Source organism: Gopherus flavomarginatus, chromosome 2 (assembly GCF_025201925.1).
Source record: "Gopherus flavomarginatus isolate rGopFla2 chromosome 2, rGopFla2.mat.asm, whole genome shotgun sequence".
NCBI classification, from domain to species: domain Eukaryota; kingdom Metazoa; phylum Chordata; order Testudines; family Testudinidae; genus Gopherus; species Gopherus flavomarginatus.
The window spans coordinates 91,892,866-91,905,392 of record NC_066618.1 but is presented as its reverse complement, the minus strand read 5'-3'; the positions used below and the strand labels follow the sequence as shown (position 1 = coordinate 91,905,392).

At 43.5% G+C, this 12,527-nt stretch overlaps 1 protein-coding gene across 1 annotated transcript in view; it reads right to left on the bottom strand.

Annotated features, from left to right (window-relative positions):
* NPSR1 (neuropeptide S receptor 1) overlaps window positions 1-11,557 on the bottom strand; it is a 99,661-nt gene extending 88,104 nt beyond the window's left edge. The window contains exon 1 of the mRNA XM_050938047.1: window positions 11,279-11,557. Within this exon, the coding sequence (XP_050794004.1) occupies window positions 11,279-11,425 (147 nt within the window). The 5' untranslated portion in view covers window positions 11,426-11,557. The remainder of the gene's footprint in view (window positions 1-11,278) is intronic.
* Between the last annotated feature and the right edge of the window lie 970 nt (window positions 11,558-12,527).

Sequence of the window (12,527 nt, the reverse complement as noted above, 5' to 3'; positions counted from 1 at the left end):
TACCGAGGCTAGCATCGACTTATGGAGTAGTGTACTATGGGTAGCTATCCCACAGTTCCCGCAGTCTTCACTGCTCATTGGAATTCTGGGTTGAGATCCCAATGCCTGATGGGGCAAAAACAGTGTCGTGGGTGGTTCTGGGTACATGTCGTCAGGCACCCCTCCCTCCCTCCATGAAAGCAATGGCAAACAATCATTTCATGCCTCTTTTCCTGGGTTACCAGTGCAGACGCCATACCGGCAAGCATGGAGTCCGCTCAGCTCACCTTCACAATATGTCTCCTGGGTGCTGGCAGACGTGGTACTGCATTGCTACACAATGGCAGCTCATTGACTTTTGGCAGCAGACAGTGCCTTACGATTGGTAACCATCATCATTGTACTCCTGGGTGCTCTTTTAGCCAATCTCGGTGAGGTCAGTCAAGGGCATCTGGGCAGACATGGAAGTGACTCAACCAGGTCATTCCCTTTTCAAGTTTCGTCTCATGGAGACTCAGTCCTCCCGGCAGTTGCACTGCACCATCTTCTGGTAGGAAGTCAGGAGATGATGATGGCTAGCAATCTTATTGCACCATCTTCTGCCCAGCACTCAGGAGATGATGATGGCTAGCAGTCGTACTGCACCGTCTGCTGCCAGCCTACGATGTATAAGATAGACGGAGTGGATCAAAACAAGAAATAGATTAGATTTGTTTTGTATTCATTTGCTCTCCCTTCCTTCCCCCACTCCATGAAATCAACGGCCTGCTAAACCGAGAGTTTTGAGTTCAATCCTTGAGGGGGGGCCATTCTGTGTGACAGTTGTTTGTGTTTCTCCTTGATGCAAAGCCACCCCCTTTGTTGATTTTAAATCTCTGTAAGCCAGCCCTATAAGCCACATCGTCAATCACCCCTCCCTCCATCAGAGCAAGAGCAGACAATCATTTCACGCCTTTTTTCAGTGCAGATGCCATAGCACTGGGAACATGGAACCAGCCCAGATCACCACGGCAATTATAAACACCACGCACATTATCCAGCAGGATATGCAGAACCAGAACCTGCAAAAGCAAAACCAGGCAAGGAGGTGACGGCAGCGCAGTGACGAGAGTGATGAGGACATAGACATGGATATAGACTTCTCACAAAGTACAGGCCCCAGCAATGTGCCCATCATGGTGTTAATTGGGCAGGTTAATGGTTGCAGGTCTGGGACATTCCCAGTGACTGTGAAACTTTTGCATGCGTAAGGGCGCTTTCATGGAACTTTGTGACTTGCTTTCCCCTGCCCTGAAGCACTGGGATACCAAGATGAGAGCAACCCTCACAGTTGAGAAGCAAGTGGTGATAGTCCTGCAGAAGCTTGCAAAGCCAGACAGCTACCAGTCAGTTGGCATCAATTTGGAGTGGGCAAATCTACTGTGGGGGTTGCTGTGATCCAAGTAGCCAACGCAATCAAAGAGCCACTGATATCAAGGGTAGTGACTCTGGGAAACGTGCAGGCCATAGTGGATGGCTTTGCTGCAATGTGATTCCCTAACTGTGGTGGGGTGATAGACGGAACCCATATCCCTATCTTGGCACTGGAGCACCAAGCCAGTGAGTACATAAACTGAAAGGGGTACTTTTCAATGGTGCTGCAAGCACTGGTGGATCACAAAGGATGTTTCATCAACATCAACGTGGGATGGCCAGAAAGGTACATGATACTCGCATCTTCAGGAACTCTGGTCTGTTTCAAAAGCTGCAGGAAAGGACTTTCTTCCCAGACCAGAAAATAACCATTGAGGATGTTGAAATGCCTATAGTTATTCTTGGGGACCCAGCCTACCCCTTAATGCCATGGCTCATGAAGCCATACACAGGAAGCCTGGACTGTAGTCAGGAGTTTTCAACTATAGGCTGAGCAAGTGCAGAATGGTGGTAGAATGTGCATTTGGATATTTAAAAGCACGCTGGCGCAGTTTACCGGGGGTGGGGGCAGGCAGGGTGCTCCCACTTTTTGCCAAGGCTGACCCTGCCCTCTTCCCCTCTGTTCCCGACCTGCCCCCAGCCAAGCCAACGTGGAGCCCGTCTTGGGAAGGGAGCCTGGGCCTGGGGCTGAGAGCAGGTCCCGACCTATATTCCTGCCCTCAAGGCTCTCCACTCAGCCCAAGGCAGGTGGAGGGTCCGCAACTCGGCGCCAACTCCCCACAACTGCCTGCATGGCTCTCCCTGACCTGGCTCCAGATTGTGGGTGGGACACTTCCTAGCGCAGCCCGACTATGGTAAAAGCAGGGCCAGCTCTAGCCATTTCGCCGCCCCAAGTATGGCGGCACGCCGAGGGGGGCGCTCTGCTGGTTGCCGGTCCCGCAGCTCCAGTGGATCTCTCGCAGGCGTCCCTGAGGAGGGTCCGCTGATCCCACAACTCCGGTGGACCTCCTGTAGGCGTGCCTGCGGATGCTCCTCCGGAGCCGTGGGACCAGTGGACCCTCTGCAGGGAGGCCTGTGGGAGGTCCACCGGAGCAGCCTGCCACCCTCCCGGCAACCGGCAGAGCGCCGCCTGAGGCATTCCTCCCCAAGCACGCGCTTGGCGTGCTGGGGCCTGGAGTTGGCCCTGGGTAAAAGCAGCACTGTGGTCAGCTGTGGGGAGCCACAGACTCTCCACCTGGGCTGGGAGCCTGGGGACATGGGCCGGGGCTGCTTTTGGCATCCTACCCCCACTCCGGGCTGGGGAAGGGTGGGTTTCCCAGCCTTTCTCCAGCTTCCAGCTTGGCAGGGGTCAGAGCCTCTGAGGGGGGAGGGGTGGGGTCTCTGGGAGCAGAACCCCAGGGGATGTGAGCCCCTGACCCCACCACCTTTGGGAAGGTTCCGGCGACCCTGAGTCCAGTTCCCTGCTTTTTAATTCCCTAGTTACAGTTTGTTTTCTTTACAGCTTACCATGATGTTTGTTGCTGAAAAGTAACCTTTACACATTAGCTCACATTTGTTACTGAGGGCAAGAGATTGATGCAAAGGATGAGTTCAGGATAGTGTTTCTTGCTGGGAAGTGATGTGAACTATGAATGAGACAGTCTGCAGTCTCCCTTTCAGTGGTGCAAGTCAGGAATATTTCATCAGAAATCAATGACATTATGCTGGTGATGGTGAGAGCAGAATCGGGGCCTTTGTTACTAAAATCTTCTTGAGGTTTTGCCGGAAGAAATAAACGTGGATTTTAAGACAGCGTGGCCCATTCATCTGGAGTACAAAACACATTAAGCGTAAGAAGAACCAATGCCATATAAATCCTATCTTGCTTAATTAAGTAGCAATACCTGACTGTATGTAATTTAGTATTCTATGGAAATGGACAATGGAACAACCCACACACAGATAATAACTCAGTTAAATGAAGATGAATACAAAAGGGAATAGTTGCCTGACATTAAGATCGCACAAAGAAATCGAATCAAGAAATAGGGCTTCCATTCTTCAATCCAGCAGAGATTTACATCACTGAGAGAAAACAAAAGTGTACTAATATGAATTAAGGATCAACAATGACCTGTTTTAATTATTTAAATTAATTTAAATATTCAGAACGGCATCCTATTGACATCAATGCGATCCAGGGCAGCATCTGGCTCTATGCTTACCATGCTAATGATGTATAAACACAGATGCGTTTCATTTAATTTACTTGTTTGCTTTTTAACAAAAATACTTGTACAGCAACTTCCAATTAAGATTCTGAAAATTATTCACACATCACTTACAACGGTCTCCATTAAAAAGTAATTATTTCCCAACAGATGTCAATTATTACTTATTCTTTAAAAAAAAGGGGTGGAGGGTTGTCTCCCATACCACAGCAGGGCAACTCTTGGCAAATGGTGATTTTGTAAATGGTGATTTTGTAAATGGTGACTTCTTGGCCATGTCACTTAACTAATCAGTGGTAGAGCTGAGCATGGCAGTCAGGAGCTCACGGATGTTTGTAATCTATTGTAACTACTACTGCTCTACGAGATGACTGGAGTTGGAATGTGGCAATATTTGTCACCTAAAGCTGATATGAATATTTTGCTAATTTACTTTACAGTTAAGAACAATCTTTGTCCGTGAAACAAATTAGAAAACTGCATTGGAAACAAGAGAAACGCTGCAATTGACCTTGTCTTGCATTTTGTATTCAGGCAAAACTCCATTTGACTTCAGGGAGTTTTGACTGGATGAAGACTGCAGGACCAAGCCCCATATGGATTGTTGTGCCTATTTTGGAAGTATGTTAGCTCTTCCACTGGACAGCATTTGAATCTGCTCAGTATGTTTTACAAGGAGGGGTAGGCATCAATATCTCCATTTTGTACCTGGTGGGGGCACAGAAGTGAAGTGACTTGCCAAAGGACCCACAGCAGACCAGTGACAGAGCTGGAAATAGAAGCCAGGGCTTTTGACTGACAGGTGATGACCTACCCATTGGACCAGGGTGCCTCTCAAAAGAAAAAAGCATAACTTGATTACTCCGAGTACTTTTGGAAGATGTAAGGCTGGTATTTGCCTTTTAGTGCTGCTCTAATTAAAATGAATGGGCTTCTCTCTATTTGCCCCCAGCATGGTCTAGACAAAGGCTGTACATATAATGTTTGAGAGCTGCTGCTTTTTCTCCACTAACAACTAAAACAGCATCTGGCATTTGGTCGCACATGGCAGGACGTGAGTGGAATAGGAAGACAGAAATTTCTATCAATAATAGATGTCAACAATACCTTGCTCAGAAGTGCCACTCTGCTGTGTTTGGGTAGGAGATGGACAGTAAATGGGGACAGCCTTATTCCATCCCCACCCCTCCTCACAAGCACCCTTCAGGAAAAGGATAACTTGTTACATTTCTGAATGTCAGCAACTAAGCAGCATTTCTTTTCCTTGTTTATCTTTTCATGTAGTGAGTGTCCAAGGAATAATTACATAATGTCTGCATTTATAGACAATTAGCTAATAGAGATATACTGGATCAGTCAATGGTCCATCTTATAGTTATGTTACTTATGTGTGAGTAAGTGTAAGCAGGTCTAAAGTGTGTAGATTAGTATAAAGGAATCTAACCCACTTTTCACAACTGCATTTAACCTGTAATGGAATTGTCAATCCTGGTTAACAAGTGCACTCAGAAAAATTCCCATGTACCTATAGCTCCTGCAGAAATCAACGTGCACGCGTATGACCAAACGTACACAGCAGCATACATGGAAATAAAGTATTTCAGTGCATCAATACGTTCAAAGTGCTGTATAAACATAAATGTATTCTGACAATGCTCATGAACTAGGTATATATGTCATCACCACCATTCACACACTGAGAGACCAAAAATCAAAAGTGACTTGACAAAAGCCACACCGAGACTGATGGGCAGAACCAGGATTAAAACTCTGGAGTTCTGGCCCCTGGTCCAGGGTTCTGTCAGTGAGATAACACAGCCTCCCAAATGTGCTTCCTCCACTCTTTAACAGGGACACAGTGAGTACATTGGTGTTGTTTGTGGGCACACCCATTGCACCCTAGTTTGACATTTTAGCACTTCACTGAAATTTGTTTCTGAATCAAATTGTTTAATTTTCTTTCCCCAACAGGCCACTCATTGTTCTTGATAATTTATGGAGGGGATGGTATGATGGGATAGCCTAATTTTGGCAATTAATTCATCTTTGATTATTAGCAGGTAAATATGCCCAATGGTCTGTGATGGGGTGTTAGATGGGGTGGGATCTGAATTACTACAGAGAATTCTTTCCTGGGTGCTGGCTGGTGAGTCTTGCCCATACGCTCAGGGTTTTACTGATCGCCATATTTGGGGTCAGGAAGGAATTTTCCTCCAGGGCAGATTAGCAGAAGCCCTGGAGGTTTTTCGCCTTCCTCTGCAGCATGAGGCCTGGGTCACTTGCTGGAGGATTCTCTGCACATTGAGGTCTTTAAACCACAATTTGAGGACTTCAGTAACTCAGACATAGGTTAGGGGTTTGTTCCAGGAGTGGGTGGATGAGATTCTGTGGCCTGCATTGTGCAGGAGGTCAGACTAGATGACCATAATGGTCCCTTCTGACCTTAAGTCTATGAATTTATGAAATTGTTTTTGATGTGGTGCCTTATCATAGGAGGGTTGGGCCTATTGATATTTAACTCATGCTAGTAATGTTCTATTACTATTGTAATTATTGAGGGATTTATCAAATACTTAGGGGACTCTTTCCTTGTCTTCTCTTGATGTTGATGCATGTTTCAGGAGAGTTACATCGATATTAAGGGAAATAAATTGAATGATGAATAAACCATATGAATAAACCACAAATGATTCAGTGATTCATCTACATTCATAATTCAAAATCCAAAATCTGTGCCCAATCCTTCCTGTCCCGTTGTTGGAGCTGTTCTCACTAATTGACTCAGTTTAGCTCTTTTTCAAGGAAGTGAAGCATATTCCTGCCCACATAGATGACAAATAACTTACCAGAATCATAGTAACAATGATAGAACAAACATAATGCCTCCTAGCTCTTACAGAACACTTCTCATCCAGAGATCTCAAAGTACTTTATAAAGAGGTCTGTATCATTATCCCCACTTTACATATGGAGAAATTGAGGCACGGAGAGGTGAAGTGACTTGACCAAGGTCATACAGCAAACTGATGTCAGAGCCAGGAATTGAACCTGGGTCTCCCACATCTCAATCCAGAGCCCTATCTATATTACTTTTGTTTATAGCATCTGGAAATGATTTGCATATTTCATTGTTTATTCTGATTTTGAAACAACCCTTACGTGACACATGGCCAGAAAGCATCCTGCAGGATAAATGATCCAAATCCAACCTTTAGGGACATATTGGTAGATAATGTTTGTGATTTTGGGTGTTTACATATATATTGTTAGACGTTAACAACTCAGCCAGCGGTTAGGGTTCTCTTACAGGAGTGGATGGGTGAGGTTCTGTGGCCTGCAATGTGCAGGAGGTCAGACTAGATAATCATGATGGTCCCTTCTGGCCTTAAAGTCTATGAATCTATAATCAAATAGTTCTGGTCTATGCTGTATTCTGTTAATTCAGAGCTCAAAAGGAGATCTTAACATTTAAATGAACATTAAATATAGTGATATCATTGTATTGATCTCTTTTTGAAATGTATAGCAAATCACTTGCGAATGGTGGAAAACAGGCAATTGTTTTACATTAATCCGTGTAGCTAATTACCGGTGATGCTTAGGAAATAGGTCTACTTCAGAGTTTCAATGATTGCCTATTGCAGGGGTAGGCAACCTATGGCACAGGTGTCGAAGGAAGCACACGAGCTGATTTTCAGTGGCACTCACACTGCCTGGGTCCTGGCCACTGGTCTGGGGGACTCTGCATTTTATTTAATTTTAAATGAAGCTTCTTAGACATTTTAAATACTTATTTATTTACATACAACAATAGTTTACTTATATATTATAGACGTATAAAAAGAGTGCTTCTAAGAACATTAAAATGTGTTACTGGTACGCGAAACCTTAAATCAGAATGAATGAATGAAGACTCAGCACACTACTTCTGAAAAGTTGCTGACCCTGGCCTATTGTTTGCCTAAGGACTCTGAGCTGTCAAAAGAAGATCTGAAACTGTATAAAAAACCCTTGGATCCTGATCCTTTTTATCTTAGAACTGCTTGATGCTTTACGTCAGGGAAGCTTGAGTCATAAGATTGAGATCTCCAGTCCCACCTGGATCACCCTAGATATGAATATTGGTCTATAACCTATGGACTAATTCTGAAAGAACTCTTTGCAACTACAAAGCTCACCATCTCTACTATGAAACTAATCTCAAAACTGCACTCATATCTGTATGTATACTGGTCTTTAACCAATACTCTTTCTTTTATTTTTAAATAAATTTTAGTTTAGTTAATAAGAAATGGCCAAAAGCGTGTCTTTGGGTAAGATCTGAAATATTCATTAACCTAGGAGGTAATGTGTCTGATCCTTTGGGATTGGTAGAACTTTCTTATAGGATGAATAAGATTTTCAGTAATCTTCATCATATTCGACTTGGATGTCTAGGGGGAAGCCCAAGGCTGGGTTGCTTTAAGGGAACTTTGTTTGGGCTTGTGGATAACCAGTAAGGTACTATAGATGTTTTGTGCTGGGTTGGTAAATCTAAGTAATGGAATATCCACAAGCTTTGGCGATTGTCTGCCCCATTCTTTACAGTTTGCCCTAATTGAGTAATCTCAGTGTGGCTCCCTTGGGATCCCGGTCACACCCTACAAAACATTTTTTTTCTGCATATATAGCGCATATTTGCATTGTGGGAAATTATATAAATAAGTGGTAAGTGCCATGCACCCTCTTCCTTGCAGGGGAAAGAATTAAGACAAAAAGTTTTTACACTTAAAAGAACTTTCTTATTACATATGTGGCAATATCAGAGAAGAAGAAGAGGGTTATTGTCATTGGATAAGAGATGCTAATTTGCAGGACATTAAGAATATAATACTTATCACTTTGTAAAGAAATTCTGGAGTAGTCTGATTTGAAGACCAATATGTTAGGCTAGCTGCTAAGAGCTGAAGCCCAGATTTTCACAAGTTATTTAAGTACCTAAGTAAGTGCCATTGTAATCAATATGAGTTAGGCTCCTAAATATCTTTGAGGATATGGGCCTAAATGCTTTTGTAATGGTTCAAAGCTGGTGGAAAGGGAGTGGTTTGTCACCTGAAAGAGATCTGGTCTCACAGGGTGGTTTCTTGTCCTCCGCTTAGAATCTGTAATTAGTAACCTGGATGAGGAAAACTCAGCATGGTTACATAGTTCAGGGCATGTCCCACTTCTGTGTTCCCTGCCCCACCATGATTCTGTATGTTATCCAACTGGAGCCCGCAGACGATCTATGGCATCTAACAGCCAATTCAAACTTTGCACGTTAAGTTCCACTTTGGACTTCCTGAGATACGAGGAGTGGATATAAAGCGGAGAAGGGACTATAGGTGCGGTGAGCTAGGGAATCCTGTCACTACACTTTTCCCTGCACTGATCATTGCGTAGTTTAAAGTTAAAGTTTAACCTGGGACTGGTGCTGCTGAATTATTGATTGTTAAATTCATACTAAACGTAAATAATCAGGCTCTGTGGAAAAAGCAGGGTCACAAAGCAGAAAGGAACCTGAATAGATGTCACAATTGGGCTTTCATGGATATTTTTACCCTGTACAACTGCAAGGCTTAAGTGTAGCAGTGATGTGACTATGCTGAGAATGGGCCTCCACGCGTATTTTGAGAAGTATTGGCCCACCTTACCCACAGACTCCACTGTAGGATCTTCCGCACTGAATGAGCAGATGGATTCAACACCTTTCAGAAAAACAAAGACAAGGGTCACGATGTCTGTATCACAATGGATATTTTACAAGGAAGTTTTAGCGGGCAAGTTCTCTGCTGCTATTCACTGCTAGTGCTAGCCAAACAGCAAGTCTTGAGGACTATAAAGGAAGATGCTTGTTACTTTAAGCAGAAGGGATGCTTTGTCTACCAGGAAAAATGGAAAAGGAAAATTAGAATGAAATCTTGGCCCCACTGATGTCAATGGCAAAACTCACCCGAATTAAATGGGGCTGGGATTTTGCCCTTAAAAGTTTGAAGCGTAATTGTCTTATGTGGAAGAAATTCAAATACTGCTGAACAAGGGAACAGGGAGGCATTCAGTGATTCTTCTGTACAGTTATGATGCCAGTGTCCTTACTTCTACTACTGGACACAGCACTTCAGAGAACAATATGCTAGTTTGGCCCTTGATGTAATATCTACTGAGACAGGTGTGTAAAAACACTTTGCACTTATCCAGTGTCTTTCTTAGTGGAGGAAATGATGTGCAGAATAAGCTGGCAAAGCTCATAAGTGCAGGCAGTTACAAGCTAAGGAATAGAACACCTCCTGAGTCTCAATCCTCTGCTCTAACCTGTGTTCTTTCATGTCACCTTATGACCAGGAATATCATTTTTACAAACCGTTAAGTCTCAATTTGCCTTACATCAGTATTCACCATAACCATTTACAGCTAATCAAAAGAAGAGGTCAAATGACTAGAGTTGGTGGGAAGTTTTCCAACAGAAGGTTTTTCTGTTGGACGAGGACACTTGGATGAAATTAAAATGGTCTGTGAGACTGTGACTGTTCTGATGAAATTCCAGTGCAAACCTGCCTGGTTTCCTGCTCACTCATCTGCCAGACTCTTGAGCAGCCCACCTGGTAGACTGACAGTGAGCCTGGGCTCCTGGCTGCAGGGCAGCCCACCAGGATGTACAGGAAGGATACAGTCCAATCCCTTGTACACTAGTGGAAATTTAGAATAATTCCACTGACTTCACTGGAGTTACACCAGCTTTGCACTGGTCTGTCAGCGATCAGAATCTGTCCTGGAACATATCCATCTATATCTCACTCATCATCATCTAATAAGTACCTCAATCTACTTGTCTGAATTCATGACAGCACCGAGATCACTTTCAAAGGTAGAAATACCCTGTCTTCCACAATACTGCATATGTTTCTACTTACATATTTTATACTGGGAACTTGACTGATACCACATATCTATGGCATGTGTGCAGCATGAACTAAAGTGCTGTATAAAGGATGACCGCAGCCGAAGCAATCTAAATTAAGGATGTCATTCATGATTTCACACCCCGCAACCCGTTCCCCACATTCACATGGTACAGCGCTGGAAAAAAACAAAGCTGCACTTGACAAAATGCATTCATTCTTATCAGTTCCATTCTCAACATCCCTTTCATTGCCATGCTTGCCACATTCTTAAAAACAAGCTTTTCCTCTCCCTCAGAGCCCCGAAAAGTACAAAATCCAGTCAGCACCACTCCTGATTAAAAACAACTTTTCTTGTCTGTGAACAACATGTTGCTGGGGCTGATAGATAATTGATATCACTCCCTACAGATTCAGGTAATGGTTGTAATACAGAGTTTAGCTAAGAGACTTAATTCCAATAAAAAGCTGCTCAGATGAAAAAAAAATCTGTATAATGACATAGCAATAATAGGAATGCAGCACCATGCTATCATACGTGATTAAAGATCTTTAAGGGCTTCAATTGCATGGGGCCTCTCAATAACTGCCTGATACAGGAAATAGTCCTTACAAAGACAATCACAAATTTTAGGCATAAACTCATAGTATGAAGCGTTTAATAAATAATCTGCGTCACACCCCCCAACACCACTGCCAAACTACTGAAAATGCAGAGAGCTGCAAGCAGGTGAGAACAGTAAAGCATGCTGTCTGTACCTTAAAGGAATAGTAGAAGGATCCCCATTCCTCGTCTTCCACTACTTCAGTGAAAGTCATTGTTTCTGTGCAAGTTACAAGTGTAAAATCCAGCCTCCCTCTGCTTCCATTTAAACTGTTGCTGGCTTCTGTGAAACTGACTTGCATTGCTAGGTTTTATTCTGGTTAAGTTGTTGTTGCTGCTGTGACAGAGAGTTAAACACAGCTAAGCTCTCCTCAGAAGAGCACAGCAAAATATACAGCTTCACTGCTCCACCACTGGCTACACGAGGCATGAGGCTTCCGTGCAGCTGAGTGATTAAAATCCAAGCTGGACACTTTCTCCCAAACCATCCATACTGACAGAATTCTGATGACAGCTGACCATACACTCCTCTCCAGTAGCAGCAGCCGCAGCCAGTAATGTACCTAGTGCATGTGGCATCATCTTGAAGCCTTGCTAATTCTTGCTTGTCCTATAGCCACAGTTTCTAACTCTAGGAGTCAGGATTACCTGTAAAAACAACATTAAGCGCCATATGAGGTCATAGTCCAGCACACTGGTTAGTCCACTCTGCATCTTAGCTCCTTATCTTTAGCACAGCCCAGCCAGTTTTTTTGCATAGACTGATTGTATTTTAGTAACCCCTCTTGGATTATATAGCCATTGGAGAGGGACATCCAGCTCTATGGTACATAGGCTGAGATTGACAGAGCACTGGTAACTGACATGCAGATTGTGAGAAATGTTGTACACAAAGTGAAAGTGAAGACTGATGGCTAAATAAGCAGAGAGTCAAAGGATGTTTAAATTGGCCCATTTAGACTGCTGGGCCAGGTTACATTGTTACGTTACAGGTTACATTTTATGTTACATTGGTGGTAGTCTGGATTAAATTTCATTGTCATCAGTGGCAATACTCCAGAATCACAGCATGTAATTGAGGAGATTCTGCACTCCTCCCCACACTTGAACTAAAACCTGTTCTCATTTGTAACACAATACATTCAAAGTAACTACCTGCTTCAGTGGCATTACTTTGCCTTCACACTGATGTAACTGAGAGCAGAATTTGGCCTATTTCAGAGTCAAACACTCACATGTAATTTCCTTTTTGTTACATAATCACTGATTCCAACCCTGGATTTTCAACAGTCTAGCAAAAGAAAAAAAAATCTATTTTGCATTTATTTCTGTTTGGTCCCAAATTGAGTCCCTTGGTTTCCCAAGGGAACGGGATTCTATTTCCAACACGGCCATAAATTTCCA